The 18,980-nt window shown below is 39.6% G+C and overlaps 1 protein-coding gene across 5 annotated transcripts in view; it reads right to left on the bottom strand.

Moving 5' to 3' along the window:
• The window catches only part of EPG5 (ectopic P-granules 5 autophagy tethering factor), a 119,490-nt gene that overhangs the window by 16,796 nt on the left and 83,714 nt on the right, over positions 1 to 18,980 (bottom strand). For 3 of the 5 annotated variants that reach the window (XM_054537834.2, XM_024236030.3, XM_054537836.2), the window contains 9 exons: positions 18,444 to 18,600; positions 15,297 to 15,491; positions 12,980 to 13,193; positions 10,805 to 10,953; positions 9,742 to 9,943; positions 9,098 to 9,170; positions 6,932 to 7,038; positions 3,203 to 3,378; positions 192 to 377 (listed from right to left, as the gene is read on the bottom strand). In XM_054537834.2, coding sequence (XP_054393809.2) covers positions 192 to 377; positions 3,203 to 3,378; positions 6,932 to 7,038; positions 9,098 to 9,170; positions 9,742 to 9,943; positions 10,805 to 10,953; positions 12,980 to 13,193; positions 15,297 to 15,491; positions 18,444 to 18,600 — 1,459 coding nt within the window. The remainder of the gene's footprint in view (positions 1 to 191; positions 378 to 3,202; positions 3,379 to 6,931; positions 7,039 to 9,097; positions 9,171 to 9,741; positions 9,944 to 10,804; positions 10,954 to 12,979; positions 13,194 to 15,296; positions 15,492 to 18,443; positions 18,601 to 18,980) is intronic. The other 2 variants (XM_024236031.3, XM_054537835.2) reach the window with 1 other exon arrangement.

An 18,980-nucleotide genomic window follows, 5' to 3' on the forward strand; every position in this document is an offset into this window, starting at 1 on the left:
TTGCATAATTTAGAATCAGATAATGAGCTATCCAAGAAAATCAGGCATCTGGTTAAAGGTACATCTCATATGCCAAGCATCTGTTCACACTGATAGGGGCACTGGAAAAACAAATGAAAAACTATGACCTAGTAGAAAGCAAAGATCTAAGCAGCCTTGCCGAATTTTTGCCATAAGCTTCCCAAACTTACTGTTTGGTCTACCAGTTGAACTTCCTTTGCCAATAAAATCATCATGAAAAGGAGGCAGACAATCATGCTGCGGGTTTCTGGGTGGGGACTGGGATTCCAGGCATCAGAGAGCACACTAACCCAGTTGACTTCACAGAGTACAGACCCCAAAAATAAGAAACAGCTCTTGGGGCTTCCTCGTTCCACCTAAAAGAAAATGAATTAAAATCAATGTGTTGCCTTGTGCTATCTATGTATCTGGAAAATGTATGTAAATTGTTTCATAATTATGTTTTTAAGAAACACTTTTTCCCCAGATTATATCACTTAGAATCCCACCTCCTAGAGATTTAGACTTAATATTTGTAATATCTTTCCTTCCACAGTGTATGTGTGTATATTTTAGTTTGTCTGTTTGTTCAGATTTCAGCATTTATTACAATCATTCTTAATAAGCAAGGAATGACCTTCCCTAACCCCAACCTGGGTGGAGAATCGCTGCCACAGTAAGTCACTGGAGCTGCAGGGAGTGTATCAGAATCCTCAGGTGTGCCAGGACAGGGCAAAGTTGAGATTTACTAGTCAGTAGTTCCCAAACTTAAGGGTGTATCAGAACTCAATGGAAGGTGTATTAAAACAGACTGATGGGCCTACCCCTAGAGCTTTTAATTTTGCAGGTATGGGTTGGGAGCCAGAATGTGTAAGTTCCCAGGTAATGCTGATGCTGCTGTCCCAGGGACCACACTACTTTGAGATCCACTACACTAGTATATATTATTTATATTGCCTTTTTCCTTTTTTTTTTTTTTTGAGATGGAGTTTCACTCGTTACCCAGATTGGAATGCAATGGCATGATCTCAGCTCACCATAACCTCCGCCTCCCGGGTTCAAGCAATTCTCCTGCCTCAGCCTCCTGAGTAGCTGGGATTACAGGCGCCTGTCACCACGCCCAGCTAATTTTTTATTTTATTATTTTATTGCTTATTTTTTATTTTATTTTTAGTAGAGACCGGGTTTCTCCATGTTGGTCAGGCTGGTCTTGAACCCCCAGCCTCAGGTGATCTGCCCACCTCAGTCTCCCAAAGTGCTGGGATTACAGGCGTGAGCCACTGCACCTGGCCTATATTCCCTTTTTAATGTAATGTTGTATTATAACAATGTCTCCGCATTATTAGTCTTTACAATTTTTGATGACTGCATGTTTAAATTCTATTTAAAATATATTAGAGAGGCTGGGTGCGGTGGCTCACACCTGTAATCCCAGCACTTTGGGAGGCCAAGGCGGGCAGATCACAAGATCAGGAGATCGAGACCATCCTGGCTAAGATGGTGAAACCCTATCTCTACTAAAAATACAAAAAATTAGCTGGGCATGCTGGTGGGTGCCTGTAGTCCCAGCTACTTGGGAGGCTGAGGCACGAGAATGGCAAGAACCTGGAAGGCGGAGCTTGCAGTGAGCCAAGATCGCGCCACTGCACTCCAGCCTGGGTGACAGAGCAAAACTCTTTCTCAAAAAAAAAAAAAAAAAAAAATTAGAGAATGAGGAACAGATATACTATAAAGTATATAAGAAACCTCAAAGATCTCTTACAAGCTATTTCAATAGTTCTAATTTGTTTAAAATAAAACACGGCTACTCATGAATTTTTCCTTTCAAAATGAAGATTAAAAGCTCTAGTCTATTTATAAAATCATGATCAATGGAATTTGGTGATGATTCATTTCTTCTCATTACTGTTATTATATTATGCTAACTACTAATTCTCTTCCTTTTAGAAAATGATTCTTCATTGTCCATTATAATCTGTTCTCTATCCTCACCCTCAACCCCACCAAAAAAATATAGTTTATTATGCCAACAAGACACAAAGAATTAAAAGATCCCCAGCTTCTGGGGTGGTCAGGGTCATCTGCCATTAAAATAAAACTCCTAGAGACAGAGTCTACAGCATCCCTTAATAGGCTGTGCTACTATCTAATCTGTCTTATAGTTAAGGTCATCCTTTTTAAAACTCCATCTTATAGTTCTTTAAACCACCTTTCTCTAGTATGTTCATAATGGTGATAAATATTTACTTAATGCCTGTCTCATATACTAAATCTAGCTATAAAATCATTCTTGAGCCTTGGATTTCTCTAGAATAACTGCCCTCAGCTTTTCTTGCATTTCAGCTACTGAGGAGTGGCTGACAAGAGCAGCACAGATGGGGTTCCATTAAGGGCACTAAAAAAGTTAAGTATATTTTGCTAACTGTCATAAATAACTGTAGATCTGTATCAAAGCACTTAAGGTGTCTCAATAATAAATGTGACAGTAAGAGTAAACACAAACTAACTGACGAGACTATGAACAAATGAACTGAAACTACCATAAAAACCTAAGACAAGAGTGTAATTTAAAAAAAAAAAAAAAAGAAAAGCAATAAAAGCTCCAAATGCCTGACTAGTATGTACGTTACACTATACTCTCTGTTTTCTGGTTTTGTAACCATTGCTTCTACTGCAAAGACTCACATGCACTCTCTTTTTTTAAGTCATTTCAGGTCTGTACACGATTATGATGCATCATCGGTTGTCACAATGCATTTTATCTCCTATAATCAAATTATTCACTTGCATAACTGCTAAAAGAAATAGCTTCAGTACCAATTTACATTTGCTTTAATAAAACATTTAACAGTAAGCAGTTGTTGACACAAACTGTAATGACACAAACACATCAATAACAACCATGATTAAGCATAACGGAGGCATTAAACTATGTACTCACATGTGACAAAGTCTAGGGGATGACCGACATATTATAGATAAAATCTTTCTCTGGGTTTTAAAAATGGTCCTGTAGATGTTTTAACACAATGAAATGACTTCCACAGGACACTGTTTTCCACAAGCACCACTGAGGCAACACAGAATGTATTCACGGTCCACGGTGGCACACACTGCCACTATGCCTAACAACCACAGTGACCAGGCTGCTCCCTAGAAGCCAGATCTCTCTAGGCTGCGACCCGGGGAGTGAAGGGCTTACTTTGAAGAAGGCCTCCATGAGCATCTGGTCAGGGTGCAGGTCCTTCCATGGCAGTTTCCGGTACGTGCTATGGAAAGTGTACAGAATGAACTCTGGCATTTTGGGTGCTGTACATGCTTCACAATAATGCATCAGGTGCAACCAAAGGGCTCCTTCATCACCTGGCAACAGCTTATCTAGAATGTGAAAAGAAAATAGAGCTGAAGACCTTTGGTTTACCTTTAAAAAAAAAGAAAAGCAAATTTGAACTAAAAGTCTAAAATCTAAGGTTCTCATGATTGACCCAATTTCAAAGATTTTCATGTAGGGAGAGTGGTTAAGGGGACTACCGGCAGATTAGTAATAAAGAATGGTACTTTAATTACCCACTCGGGTAACTGGAATGAGCAGATGCTGTGTGGGAAATAATCAGCTTTTCTTTAAAATTTCTAAATGTATGGCTTTTTAACTGAAATACACTCCTAGAGCCTATTGCCCTCAGTATGTATTCAGTTTCACACATTTAGTGCTTCATTCATTTGGCACTCAGGAGAAATCCAATATCCCTCAAAAGGAAATGTTCCATTTTTTAAAAGAAGACATACAAATGACCAATAGATGCATGAACAAATGCTCAGTGTCACTGATCATTAGAGAAATGCAAACTAAAACCACAACAAGATATCAGTGCACAGCTGTTAGGATAGCTGTTACCAAAAAGATGAACGATAACAGAGAGAAAGAAACTCCTAAACACTGTTGGTGGGAGTTTAAATTAGTACAACGATTATGAAAAAAGGCATAGAGGTTCGTCAAAAAACTAAAAATAGACTACCATATGATCCAGTAATCTCACTTCTGGGTATACATCCAAAAGAAAGGAAATCGATAGGTTGAAGGAATAACCGCACTCCCATGTTCACAGCAGCATTATTCACAATAGCCAAGATATGGAAACAACCTAAGTGTCCTTCAAAAGATGAATGGATTTTTCTAAATGTGGTGTATATACACAATGGAATACCAGTCTGCCTTGGAAGAGGAGGAAATCCTGTCATTTGCAGCAACATGAATGAATCTGGAGGACATCATGCTAAGTGAAGAAAACAAGGCACAGAAAGATAAATGCCACATGCTCTTACTCGTATGTGGAATCTAGTAAGTTGAACTCATTGAAGTAGAGAATAGAATGACAGTTACCAGAGGCTGTGGGGTGTCAGGGGAAAAGGGAGGGAATGAGGAGTTGCTGATCAAAAGGGCATAAGTTTCAGAGGGCAGGAGGAATAGGTTTCAGGATCTATTGTACAGCAGGGTGACTTACCGTCCACAACAATGCATTACGTATTTCAAAATCAGAAGAGAACAAACTTCAAATGTCTCACCATAAACAATGAAAGGTAAGCAAAGTGATGGATATCTTAATTATCTTGATTTAATCATGCCACACTGTAAATCACGCTGTACCCCATCAATGTATATAATTATGATTTGTTAATCAAAGCTAACATTAATCATAATTTTTTAATTTAAGAAACAGTGGAAATGTTCCAAATGACTAAAACTTAATTAACCCTTGGTGCGATGAAACTAGTCCATTAACTGTCATTCACGTAAGTCATTCTAAAATAAATCTCACGCTTTTCTGAGACCTGGATTATTACTCAATATTATCCTCACAAGTATCAATTCCATTAATGTCTTCAAGGACTAATGACTATATAAGGGACATTTAGTCTAAAACAAGCGGTTTCAGACTTTCTGGTTCCATGCTAATGGAATGCAGTCAAAGAAGAGAGAGCCACACACAGTAAGAACAGAAACCTGATGGTGTTTCTCAACACAAATCTTTTAAAAAATGGCCAACGAGGCTGTGTGCAGTGGCTTACGCTTGCACTTTGGGAGGCCGAGGCAGGCAGATCACTTGAGGTCAGGAGTTCGAGACCAACCTGGCCAGCATGGTGAAACTCTGTCTCTACCAAAAATACAAAAATTAGCTAGGTGTGGTGGCAGGCGCCTGTAATCCCAGCTACTCGGGAGGCTGAGGTGGGAGAATTGCTTGAACCAGGGAGGGAGAGGTTGCAGTGAGCCAAGATCGCGCAACTGCACTCCAACCTGGGCGACAGAGTGAGACTCATTCTCCAAAAAAAAAAAAAAGCCAATGAGCATCAACACATTGTACTAGACAACTCTCATTTCTAACATGCTTGTGCCCTCAATTCCACAACCCAGCATGAAACAGGAATGCATATTTTTAGCAACCTTTAAGACAGAGGTTAATGATAGCATTCGTTTAAATATGGATAAAAGACAGTTTCGTTTAGATAAAGTTGGGTAAGTATGTAGAAGATATCCAGGAGGATGTCTTAGGATAGACTGAGCTAACAGTTTCAGACAAGACACAAATTCTGTGATGTCAGATAAATTATTTTCATTTTCAGGTCCCCACTTTTCTCATCCATAGAAGGAGCTAGTGGATCAGATAAACTCACTAAAAAGCTACAATATTTCTTCATTCTACCTTGCAAAGCTCTCCTGTTTCCTTTCTTCGAATCCAGCTACCAAGTCTTGATGTTTTCTGTGTACCCTCCTGTCCCTATGCCACTTTCTTATTTTATTTATATACACAGGCAAGAGAGCCTTGGGGTGCTTTCCCCTATACTAAGAAATTAAATATGGCCGGGCACGATGGCTCACACCTGTAATCAGCCTAGGCCTTATACGATTCCCATCAGTCTCTCTAAATATGGGCTCACAATACAAAATTTAAAAATGCACAAGGGAACAAGCCTCCAAGAACAAGAATCCAAAGGAAAATTAAACAGCAGCATAAGACAACCCCTAACAGGAATTTCAGATAATAATATTGTATATACATCATAAAGTAAGCATGTTTAAACATTTTAAGGAAATAAAAAATAGAATTTTAAATGAAAGAAAAGATACTACCAAAAAGGATCAGGATACATTTGAAAAACAAACAAATAGATCTAGAAATGGAAAAAATAATCACTGAAATGAAAAATTCAATTGATATATTTTAAGCAGATGAGACACAGCTGGAGAGAGACTAAAGAACTGGAAGGAAGACCTCTAGAAATTACCCATAATAAAGCAAAAAAAGACAGAAAATATGAAAAAGAGGTTAAGCATTAGGGAGTACAGGAAGAAACTCAACATGCAGGATAGGCAATATTGGAAGAGAGAAAGACTGCAAATTTACCATAACTGAGAAACTCAGAGCAACCTAACAAAAAAAGGTAAGAAGTTACACACCTAAAGGCTGGGCGTGGTGGCTCACACCTGTAATCCTAGTACTTTGGGAGGCCGAGGCGGGCAGACAGCCTGAGCTCAGGAGTTTGAGACCAGCCTGGGCAACATGGTGAAACCCCGTCTCTACTAAAACTACAAAAAAATTAGCCAGGCATGGTGGCATGCGCCTGTAGTCCCAGCTACTCGGGAGGATGAGGCAGGAGAATTGCTTGAATCTGGGAGGCGGAGGCTGCAGTGAGCCCAGATCACACCACTGCACTCCAGCCTGGGCGACAGAGCAAGACTCCAGCTCCAAAAGAAAAAAAAAAAAAGAAGTAGTTAACACACTTAATGCTAAATAATTGTATCAGTGACCTTTCTTCAGTCACAGATAACTGCCTGTTAAATAAAAATTAAATAGAGGAAAGTAGAAGAAAAAGACTGACTGAATGACTTAGGGAAAAATGAAAACTAAGCAGAGACAGCCTGACATCTTCCTACCTTTAAAACTCTCATGCAGTGAGTCAATACAGTCAGTGAACAGCTGCACAATGCTTGAGGCCACCACAGTATCACTCTCTAGCCAGGGGTAATGGCGCTGTTGGCTGCTTTAAAGAAAAGAAACACACACTTAGGAATGCAACCATGATTAAAATACTATATGTCCCAGTGTCTAGGGCTGGCCTAAGTCCTGGAAGCCTGTCCATTATGTAGGCCTGACACACATTTAGAATACTTCAAAGGCTGTAAATACCGCAGGCAAATTGTAGCTTGTAACATCAGCCATATAATTTTCTTTCCTCTCCTTCCTACACTTTATTCAAATGCAATTAGATTTCAAAACTGCTATCTAAATAACCCTTAAATTAACATCTTTTTACATTGAATTTAGACCCTTGGACATCTTGGTTACATTTCAAATGCCGTAGAAAAACACCCTAAGTCAGTTTCAACAGTTTTCTCTACTCAAAACATTAAAAAAAAAAAAAAAATCAAATTCGCATAACAAAGAGATGGTCAAAAATTAACAAATAGAAAATGAGCAAAGAAATTTTTTTTTATTTTTATTTATTTATTTATTTATTTTTTTTTTAGAGAGAGAGTCTTTCTCTGCCACCCAGGCTGGAGTGTCGTGGCGCGATCTTGGCTCACTGCAACCTTCACCTTCGGGGTCAAGCAACTCTTCTGCATCAGCCTCCCGAGTAACTGGGGTTGCAGTCGCCGACCACCACACCCAGCTAATTTTTGTATTTGTAGTAGGCACGGGGTTTCATCATGTTGGCCAGGCTTGTCTCGAACTCCTGACCTCAAGTGATCCACCTGCCTTGGCCTCCCAAAGTATTGGGATTACAGGCATGAGCCACCATGCCTGGCCCAAAGAAATTCTTTATATGAAAAATTTAATTGGCTGGGCACGGTAGCTCATGCCTGTAATCCCAGCACTTTGGGAGGCAGAAGTGGGCAGACTGCTTGAGGTCAGGAGTTCAAGACCAGCCTGGCCAACATAGCAAAACACTGTCTCTACTAAAAATACAAAAAAAAAAAAAAAATTAGCTGGGCGTGGTAGCACGCATTTGTAATTCCAGCTACTCAGGAGGCTGAGGCAAGAGAATCGCTTGAACCTGGGAGGCAGAGGCTGCAGTGAGCCAAGATCACATCACTGCACTCCAGCCTGAGCAACAGAGTGAGACTCTGTCTTTAAAAAAAAATTTTTTTATTTTCTGAATCTGGTCTAGAAAACTCAATATCCAAATAAGTTTCATTAATTCTTACTGGAAATAAACAAGCAGCCAGCACTATGGTAAGCAATCTATATATACACAGTCACTATAAAATCCTGAAGCTTGCAGATTATTCAGATAGCCCTCTAGCAAAAGCAAACATTCAGAACCTTTTACACTTTCCTTAAGTGGCTCGTAAAGCATCATGGGTTAATGCAAATAGTCTAGAAACAGAAGTCTAAGACCTGAGCTCTAGTCCCAGCTTCGGCACTAACCAACCAGCTACAAGACTTGAGTATGACATTCACGTTCTCTGAGTCTCAGAATCAAATTCAAGTTTTTGAAAATACCTCCTATAATGTGATGTTTACCACTGTCGTAATTTTTATAAAACTCTGACAAGTTCAACTAGCTTCTGCTTATATACTTTCAGGGAAAAAAAAAGACTTAGAAGGCAACTCACTGAATTTGGACAGCTCTATACCTCTAAGTATTTCAAATGCTTGTGAAATAATGCTTTAATTGCAGAATCCCAGATTTAAAGGTAATTCCCACCCAATAATTTTATAGCCAACTTAGTTCCAAAATACAACTGATGTAGTAGAGAAAAATCAGTCTCATAAAAATCTAAGAGAACCCTCAGGAGAACAGCATCGTTTATCTGAAATTAAACACTAAAGTTTATTCAACCTCTTATTGTGGAAAACTGGAAATGAGTGTCCAATTTTGTTCCAAAATTAATATCAAGATAATATCTCTGATGACCCAGACTAGCAATTCCATAAATAGAAAATGTCTTAAGTTTTGAAAAGAAGCCTTTTCTAAATTTAAATATGGCCTTACACTAAAAAATTAAATCTGTAAACTCATCACTTCTACCAAATACCATTTAGAATTTTAAGTCTACAAACGTCAAAGGAATTTGAATATCTAAAAAACTATTTACCTTTCATTGTCCTCTAAAACCAGGATCCATGGCTTAAAGAGCTGAACGATTACTGATTGTAGGGATTTCAGCACTAAAAAGTTTTAGAGACAAAAAAAAGGTCATCATTTGTCATTTGTCAGTATCACTGCTCACATTATATAGAAAAATCTACCCCTTATTATCTGTAGACTCATAAACCTATGCTAATATATAAACAACATGCTTAGTGTAACTACGTATGTTTATGTTTTCATTGGCTACATTGGAATTTCTCTGAATTGAAGACTTTGTACTACAATACAATATCATGGATAATTTTATAACACACTTTTAAAAAAGTTAAATGTATAAAGATTCAGAATCCTTTCTTAGTAAGACAAATGACTGAAAGGGTTGGAAACTGAAACCTATCTCTTTGTACCCCACCCCGCAAAGGAGGGGCAGAGACAAGCTATAGCAAGCACCCTACATTCACTATGTAATGAATATATCCATTCATATATTGTGACACATATACGACACATATATGGGCTCATGCCTGTTCTATATATTTCTACTTTCTCTCCTTGACACTCAATATAAATCTCTTAATGTGTCTATTTAAATCTCTCTTAATGGAAAGTCCAAGCACCTAGCTCCACATCGCATGAAAAGTATATTACCTGTTTTCCTGCTGGCAGTTGGGTCTTGGGCCAAACAGGTCATTTCTGAGTCAATCAGCCTTTTCACAAGGTAGCCCAAGAATGTCTTCACATCAGCCATATAAGGACTCCATTTTGAGAATAAACCAAAGCTTTTGAAGTCCATCTTGGATAACCGAAGCTTATAAAAAAAGTCTGAAAGCCACTGTATAGTCTCCATTACCTGGAAGAGACAACTAGTCAAAAAATGCTTACTAAATATGTACTTTTAGTAAAGTGTTATGATATACTGTGATGCGGGTGTACATAGTAGGTCTTTGACTTTATAAGAGAGTTGCAAAAATATAAAACATATGAGAAATAAATCAATGGTTTTTTGTTTTTGCTTTTCTTTTGAGGTGGAGTCTCGCTCTGTCGCCTAGGCTGGAGTGCAGTGGCATGATCTCGGCTCATCACAACCTCCGCCTCCTGGGTTAAAGCGATTCTCCTACCTCAGCCTCCTGAGTAGCTGGGACTACAGGCGTGCACCACCATGCCCAGCTCATTTTTGTATTCTTTAGTAGAGACACGGTTTCACCATGTTGCCCAGGCTAGTCTCGAATCCCTGACCTCAAGTGATCCGCCCACCTTGGCCTCCCAAAGTGCTGGAGTTACAGGCATGAGCCACCACGCCAGGCCATCAGTGCGTTTCAAACCTTTTCTAAAGCAGTGGAACCATTATTTCAAATAAATTCTCATGCAAACGCATATCAAACAGAATGGATAAAACCGAGAGCTCCATGGGACACTACATCATAGAAACCCGACCAGTGGTCTCAGGGTGGAGTCCAATGGGCTAGGGTGGGCACGAAAGATCTACACGGGAGTGCCTGCCCTTGTCTTGGACACACGGGCAAGAATTAGACTCAGGGGAATGGGGTGAGCCATCTGGAAAAAAGGGACCCAAGGGAACCAAAGCACTTAACAAAGAAAAACACATGGCTCTTAAAGATAATGCACAAAAGTTTTCCAACTGTTTAAAAAATGAATAGCAAGGGAAATAAAAAGAAATGCACAAACACGTCAGAGACCAAAAGCTACACACCTGCTTGTCTGACAAGAGAGCATCAGAAGAGCTGGGAAGCACAGCACCCTCGGCGGACGCTGCCCCCTGCTGGCAGCTGGGGGCGCAGCAGCCCAGGGCTCTCAGAGTGGCTTTCCAACACTCGGGGCTCAGCAGCTGCTCGGCGGAGCCTGCCAGCAGGGACAGGAAGAGCAAGTTAGCGGCTTTCCCGAAAGAAATATTTTAACTTGTAACAAAGAATATGAGTACCTTATAAAGGAATAAAAATAAAGCCAAAATCCAAAACAAACTCACAGGGATATCTGGGGTGAGGAGGCCCAAGTAAAGAGAACCTAAGAGAAGAACTGGCCGCCCGCACATTTAGTTTTCCTGGTTCCTGGTGACCCTGCTGGGAGTGAGCGCTGCTGAAGCCGGTGGAGCTACACTCAGAGGGGTGGGAGACCTGACCCTCCGACCCTGACTGGGGAATGGTGGCAGTGCCACTCTCCTGGCTGGGGGACCACAGCTATCTATGAGTGTGACAGAAACAACAGTCACAGGACAACGGGAGACTACATGCTGAAGGCAACTCAGGGCCTGGGCTCTCCAGGAGTCTCCTACCTGCCCCCCAGTTCCCCGAAACCAAGACCCAGAGGCAGCATGGAAACGCTGGACAAGTCCAGCAGCCCGTATTCTGAACTAGTCCCAACTCTGCTACTTAATAACTTCCCATCCCACAGGACAGGAATAATATCTCCTAAAGTACTTTCCACCCAGAGCGAACATGAGAATCAACTAAAATAACATGTTCACGGAGCAGTTCTGAGGAGAAGAACGATGGTGAGGCCAGTTACAATATGTCCAGTGTGAGGTACCTGGGGACAGTGACCAGTCTGTGTCCAATGGCCACTGGGGTCTGGATCTTAGGACAGTGCCCCAAAATTAAGCTATCACTGGAAATCACACATGCCTAGGAGGCGGCAGTGACATCAGGGAAAACAATGGGCTCACCCAGAGGGAATGAATGCAGCAGAAGAGCAAAGGATGCTCCCAAGGGAACATCAACATGGTAGCCAAGGAGGACAAAGAAACCAGGAGGCTGCAGCTCATGACATCTGAGAGGTATCACATTGTTATTCTTAAGTCTGAATTACTTTTCTTGGTAAGAACAAATTTCTTGCTAAGTTCAAGTCAATAGTGGTCTAATATAAATGGTTTACAATCTCTTTAAAAGATTTCAGGGAAAAATCCACAACACACACTATATGAAACTTTAAAAGCTTAGAGAAAAAAATTAGCTATGCACATATTCATTGACATTTGTACAAATGTATTTCCCTTCCACCATTCTCTACCCACCCTGCAACCTGCCTCTGTGGGAAACAATTAAAGCTTGAAGTGCTTTCAAAATGAGAGGCTGCACATTTCAAGGTCCTTTGGGTAACCCAATACACTGGATAATTAACTTATCCATTAAACTATTTCTATGATGTAACACAAAAATTTGGTATAAAGCAAAATTTCATTTGCTATTATATCTATAAACCGTATGAAGTTTGCATGAAAAAGTAAATACTATCTCATTTATCAAATTTTAATAAAACTACTGCCTAGCGAAACTCCAAAAATCCTCTAAACTCTAAAACCGCTATGGAAAATTGTAAGAAGGGGGAACAGAAGTGGCAGGAATGTGGAGATTGTAATGCTGCTCTTTCCCTTGGTAAATATAAATAAAGTCTATCATTACAGATGGATAAAATTAATTTGCAAAAAACAAGAGTAAAAGACTTAGAAAGGAAAAACTCCCAAAATGTTTGGAACTACAGAGAAACAAACTGTCATATTAAACATATCATAAGGCACAACCTCCTTGCTTTGCCAGATCTGTCGTCTGCAGAGTAAGCCGGTCCTTTCCCACCCCGCTTCAAGACAGCTGAAAAGTCAAGACAAAGAAGTAGCTGCATGACTGTGGACTCCACCAAACTGTAGGTGCTGCCTTGCCCAATTAGAGCCCATTCTCACATTTAGAACAATAACTGGCCATATTTACAGTAACAACTTTTTGGGCCTTGTTCATCAAGCCCTTTAGATGACAATTAGTGATTCTAAACTCCTATACTGGTATTACTTTCATATCTTTGACATATGTAAAATGAAAAATGTGGTATTAAATATTCACTAAGATCTAGTTAGTTACAATTAAATGAAGACACTTACTTTGCATAAGCAGCCTGAGAATGTCACTGTACTGGTCAGGAAACTGGTAGAGAAGAAGATAAGTCCAGTGCTTACAGAAAAGATTAAATGGCATCAAAATATCCTCATCTGGTTCAAGGCCCCAGGCAGTAAGTGCCAAGTGAATGGACTCCAGAAGCCTGGTACGATCAGACAGAGGAGGTTTAGTGGCGCTTAACCATTGTTTAAGATCGAACTAAAAAGAAAAAGAAACAAAAAGCCGTTTTATTTACACTAGAAAAATATTTCAATAGGAGAGAGGTCTGTGTAAATTTAGTTTAAAGGCCAAAAATTATCCAGCATTTTATAAAAATTGAAATTAAAATGTATAAACAAGTACATAAAAGATTCAACCTGAGGAAGCTAATTGTAAAATAAATAAATAAATAATAAAAAGAGAAGTACATAAAAGAATATAAGAAGTTCACTAATTGGGTCGGGTGCAGTGGCTCACACCTGTAATCCCAGCACTTTGTGAGGCCAAGGCAGGCTGATCACCTGAGGTCGGGAGTTCAAGACCAGCCTGACCAACATGGAGAAATCCGGTCTCTACTAAACATACAAAAATTAGCCAGGCATGGTGGCGTATGCCTGTAATCCCGGCTACTCAGGAGGCTGAGACAGGAGAATGGCTTGAACCCGGGAGGCAGAGGTTGCAGTGAGCCGAGATCAGCCTGGGCAACAAGAGCGAAACTCCGTCTCAAACACACAAAAAAAGTAGTTCACTAATTGGCGCCATTAAGCATCTATTTCTATATTACTATCTAGAATCCCAGAGGCAAAGTTTTCTTAGCTCTGTGTGCTTTTCTTGCAATTTAAAAATTTTACTGATGATTCATTATTGGCTTATAATTTTATACTGTTCCTCAGAGTCTCATATATTTCTGTCTTATAATAAGTTTCCTCTCCAAGAACTGGATCAGAACTTCGTAGCTCTCCTTCACTGGCAACAGTGCCACAAATGAGCAGCCACTTTATGGAACTGTCTCAATTTAACAGCCATGTTTCTGGTCTGCATCAGTTACCTGTCTCAGTTAATAAAATTCAGACTTGATATTCCCTTCCAAAATCCCAAACTATAAAACATGTTCTCCTCCATTATAGGCTGAGATCAATCTCTAGGCCCTAAAATTGTCAAGGTTGCCTTTTTTTTTTTTTCACAACAGGTCTCACTCCATCACCCAGGCTGGAGTGCAGTGGTGCAATCACAGCTCACTGCAGCCTCAACCTCCAGGGCTTAAGCAATTCTCCCACCTCAGCCTCCGAAGTAGCTGGGAGTACCACTAGCCTGGTTTTTTTTTGTTTTTTTTTTGTTGTTGTTGTTGTTTTTGTAGAGACAGGGTCTCTGTGTTGGCCAGACTGGTCTCAAATTCCTACGCTCAAGCAATCTTCACGCCTTGGCCTCCAAAAGTGCTGGGATTACACACAGGAGCCACTGCACCCGGCCAAAACTGCCAAGGTTTTGTTGATTCATAGATGTAAGAGAAATACACGTGGAGGCAAAGTAGCTAAGACTCTGAAATTCTCAACTGCTTAAGTAAACTCATTACCTTGGTCTAATAGAGTTAATATTCTAATGTTATATATTAATATTAATATAAAATATAATATTAACAGAGTTAATATTCAGAATGAGATCAAAGGCAATTTGCTTAGATCCAGCTTATTCTAAATATGAGAGAGACTAGCAAAACTTTTGTCAAACACAATTTAGGCATAAATTCAGGATAAATTTTAAAAAAGGATGTACTAAAATAAACTACTATTATGAATATTTTCAAAACTGTATTAAGTTTTTAAAAAGGGGTGGGAATTAGGTCCTTTTTTACACTAAGTGGAATAAGACTACCCTATACAACAGGGATCCCCAAGCCCCACCTCCTGTCAGATCACCCATGGCATTAGATTCTCACAGAAGCACAAACCCTATTGTGACCTGTGCATGTGAAGGATATAGTTTGCATGCTCCATCTAATGCCTGATGATCTGAGGTGGAACAGTTTCATCCCAAAACCATCCCCTCTACTCCAGTCCATGGAAAAACTGTATTTCCATAAAACCCGTCCCTGGTGCCAAAAAGGTTGGAGACCACTGCTATACAAGACAACCAATGCCCCACACCCCTAAGAAGCAGCTGTGGGGTCAGACTGCTTGAAGCTCATGCAAACTGTGAAAAAGGCCTCTCAGCCTCTGCTGTACCTGGAAACAAAACTGCAGAGGTCCTTTTATTTCTGTAGAGTAGGAAGCAACAATCATTGCTACGTTTCAACAATATGGTGAGGATGGAATTACATCTTACCTTGGTTAGCAGCATGAAAATCATATCACTGTTGTCCTCACTTAGAAACTTCACCACTTTCTCATACAGCTGTATGAACTCCGCAGGCGCAGCATTGGGAGTGAAGAAAGGAGACAGCAGGGAGCAGAGCCTGCTGTTCTTCAGAATGGTCTCAAGTACTTTTCTGCACTCTGATTTAGTGCCACTGATAAACACCTTGGAAAAACAAAAAGGAAAAATGTCACTAGATTCTTCCCTCACAACCTTTATTTAAGCAAGCAAATTTTTAAGGGGCACCAAATAAGGTGAATAGAATTTTTTTCTAAATGAAAGTCTGAAACAATCAAAAGACAGCTAAAATCAACATAGATAAGCCTATTGCTTCCAATGGAAGTAATATTAGAAATTCTGAAGAATCCATAAATCTGATTTGGACAAGTCACATATAGAAAATGCTGAGTTAGGCCGGGCGCAGTGGTTCACGCTTGTAATCCCAACACTTTGGGAGGCCGAGGCAGGCAGATCACCTGAGGTCAGGAGCTCAAGACCAGGCTGATCAACGTGGTGAAACCCCATCTCTACTAAAAATACAAAAATTAGCTGGGCGTGGTGGTGGGCACCTGTAATCCCAGCTACTTAGGAGGCTGAGACAGGAGAATTGCTTGAACCCAGGAGGCAGTGGTTGCAGTGAGCTGACATCACACCATTGCACTCCAGTCTGGGCGACAGAGCAAGACACCGTCTCAATAAAGAAAAAAAAAAAGAAAATGATGAGTTAACTATACTACAAGACTTTTAAGACATTAAAATATTGGGGTACTTTGAATCCACAAACATGCAATGTCCCCACCATGATTACTATAGTACCCAACATGGTGCTGCATTACGTCAGGAAAACAAAACTTCCAGGTTATAGATTTTACTGAGAGGTGTATTTAATACCTTTCAAAAACTAACTTCCATAATAATATATAATCAAGATGATGTCTCTTGTTTTAACTTGGTCCTAATATTAAAAAGTACTAGAATATAAGCAAAAATTGAAACAATTTCATCGGCAGGAAGGCTTTCATATGGTTGACCACAGGCAGAAATAATAAAAGAACAAGACTGATAGGCTTGAATATACTAAAATTTTAATTTCTATAAGGCAAAAAGTATCATAAAATTAAAGGAAAAAAATGACAAACTGGAAAAATGTATTTATAACACATTCCAGATGCCAGGTTAATAGTGTGAGGAGCTCTTTCAAAGCAATCGGAAAACAAGAAACTCCAACAGAAAGTGTACAAAGGACCACAATCACTAATTCACAAAAGTATATATAAATGGCCAGTAAACATATGAAAAGGCATATAACTTAACAAGTACTTAAAGAAGTACAAATTAAAATAATAATGAAATACCACTTCCTTATCAGATTAGCAAAACTTAAAAAGAATGAGAGTTCCTAATGTTGGTTATGGTATGAAGAATAACAAACTCAAACACTGCAATGATAGCGTAAGTAGGTGCAAAATTCCCAGGGAAGGCAGAGTGACTATGTCAAGCATGATGTAAAACATCAAATATATAATGTGTATCAAATTCCTTTGACACAACAATCATACCTCTAAGAAATTATCCTAAAGAAAATAGTCCAACAAGTTCACAAAGACATACAAGAATATTTACCTCAGCCTTATTGTAGCAAAACAATCTACCTAAATATCCATCCATCAAACACTAGCTCAACACACTGTAATAAATCTGTATCATGGAGCACTATACAGACATGCAATGTCATGATATGTCTGTATTTATTAACATGAAATAATGTCTAAAAGATGTGTTTAAATGAAAAAGGAGGTTACAAAATAGCATGAGCCCATTTTAATTGCCTATCCATATCTATATATCTCTATATATGTAGAAATGAAATATGTTTACATATACATATACACAAATAGACACACATATACAAGACAAACTATAATGAAATGTTAGCTATGTAATCAGTATTTCCAGGTAGTTAGGATTATAAGAAATTTTTCTTCTTCATACTTTCTATGCTGTCTGCATTGCTTATAATAAGTATACATTAATTTTTTTTTTGAGTTTTGCTCTTGTTGCCCAGGCTGGAGTGCAATAGCACGATCTCGGCTCACCGCAACCTCCACCTCCCGGGTTCAAGCAATTCTCCTGCCTCAGTCTTCCGAGTAGCTGGGATTATAGGCATGCACCACCACACCCGGCTAATTTTGTATTTTTAGTAGAGGCAGGGTTTCTCCACGTTGGTCAGGCTGGTCCCGAACTCACAACCTCAGATGATCTGCCCACCTCAGCCTCCCAAAGTGCTGGGATTACAAGTGTGAGCCACCGCACCCGACCAGCACACGTTAATTTTATGATCAGTATAAAAAACTTCCTACAAAAAAATCGATGATAATACCTGTTCAGCATTACTTCCTTATAAGCATCCAATAAGTAAGTACTCATTCAGTTGAATTTGGGTGAGAGTACGTGGTTAACTAGTGTTTACATATTTCAAACAAGAGGTTTTCCTTTCTTTTATGAAACATTTCATAAATCTGCATGATTACTCTTGCCCTTGTTAAATATCCGTCTATGTCACTGTAAGCCAAATAAATAAATAAACAAACAAATAAATGTTGACCAAGACTACCAACCGGGACACAGCAGTGGGGAGGTGGGGCGAGCACTGAGTGTTGTCAGAAGCCCTGGGATCCAGTCTCAGCTCCACACTCACCAGCTGAATTCTTTAGGCCAGTCACTTAATCTTCTAGAACCTAGTTTTCTCATCTTTAAGAAGGGAATCTCAATCACACAGATTCCCCATGAGGGTTAAACAAACTGGAAAGTATTTTTATAAACAATGAAGAGATTTAGTGATGTTATTGTTAAGAACACCAAGGATATATGACAAATTCTGATGTCTCCCTAGACTTTCAAATATGAATAATTTAATCTCCCTCGTATGAGAAGCAAAATTCTATACCAACAATTCTAATCATATCTTGAGAAGCCTACAACTCCAAGAGGCTTCTGACTTGGGTAAGACTCTGAACCTGTAATATAAGTCTGAAGTCAATGCTGACTACATCTAATGAAGACAGACACCACAGAGACTCATTATCTGATCAAGGCAAAAGGTACAAATAGCCTTACCTGTCCCAAGATCTCAATACATGAAGTAAAGAACTGCCTTGTTGGGGGATGACGCTGCGTCTCATCGCTGACGTAATCCACAATAGTAAAGAAAAGGCTAATGCCAACTTTCTGAATCCCAGGTGTAGGCTGCAACTTGTAGGCATTCACTAAGGCCCTGTGGGAAAATGTGGGTAAGACTGCAGTCTACAGTAAAAGATTCCATACTCACAAGGCCTTCTTTGATACCCTACGTTTCTCAGGCAATATTCTTAAGAATCCTCAGAGCACCCATGAAAATGTCACTTTAGAAATATTTCATGGAGTAAATATATGTATCTTCCAATTTTACTGACAACTGATTTTCTTTTTTTTTGGGGGGGGGGGTGGGGGAGACAGAGTCTCACTCTGTCACCCAGATTGGAGTGCAATGGTGCGATCTTGGCTCACCACAACCTTCACCTCTCAGGTTCAAGTGATTCTCCTGCCTCAGCCTCCTGAGTAGCTGGGATTACAGGCACACGCTACCACGCCTGGCTAATTTTTGTATTTTTATTT

The sequence above is a fragment of the Pongo abelii genome, chromosome 17 (genome assembly GCF_028885655.2).
Source record: "Pongo abelii isolate AG06213 chromosome 17, NHGRI_mPonAbe1-v2.0_pri, whole genome shotgun sequence".
NCBI lineage: Eukaryota > Metazoa > Chordata > Mammalia > Primates > Hominidae > Pongo > Pongo abelii.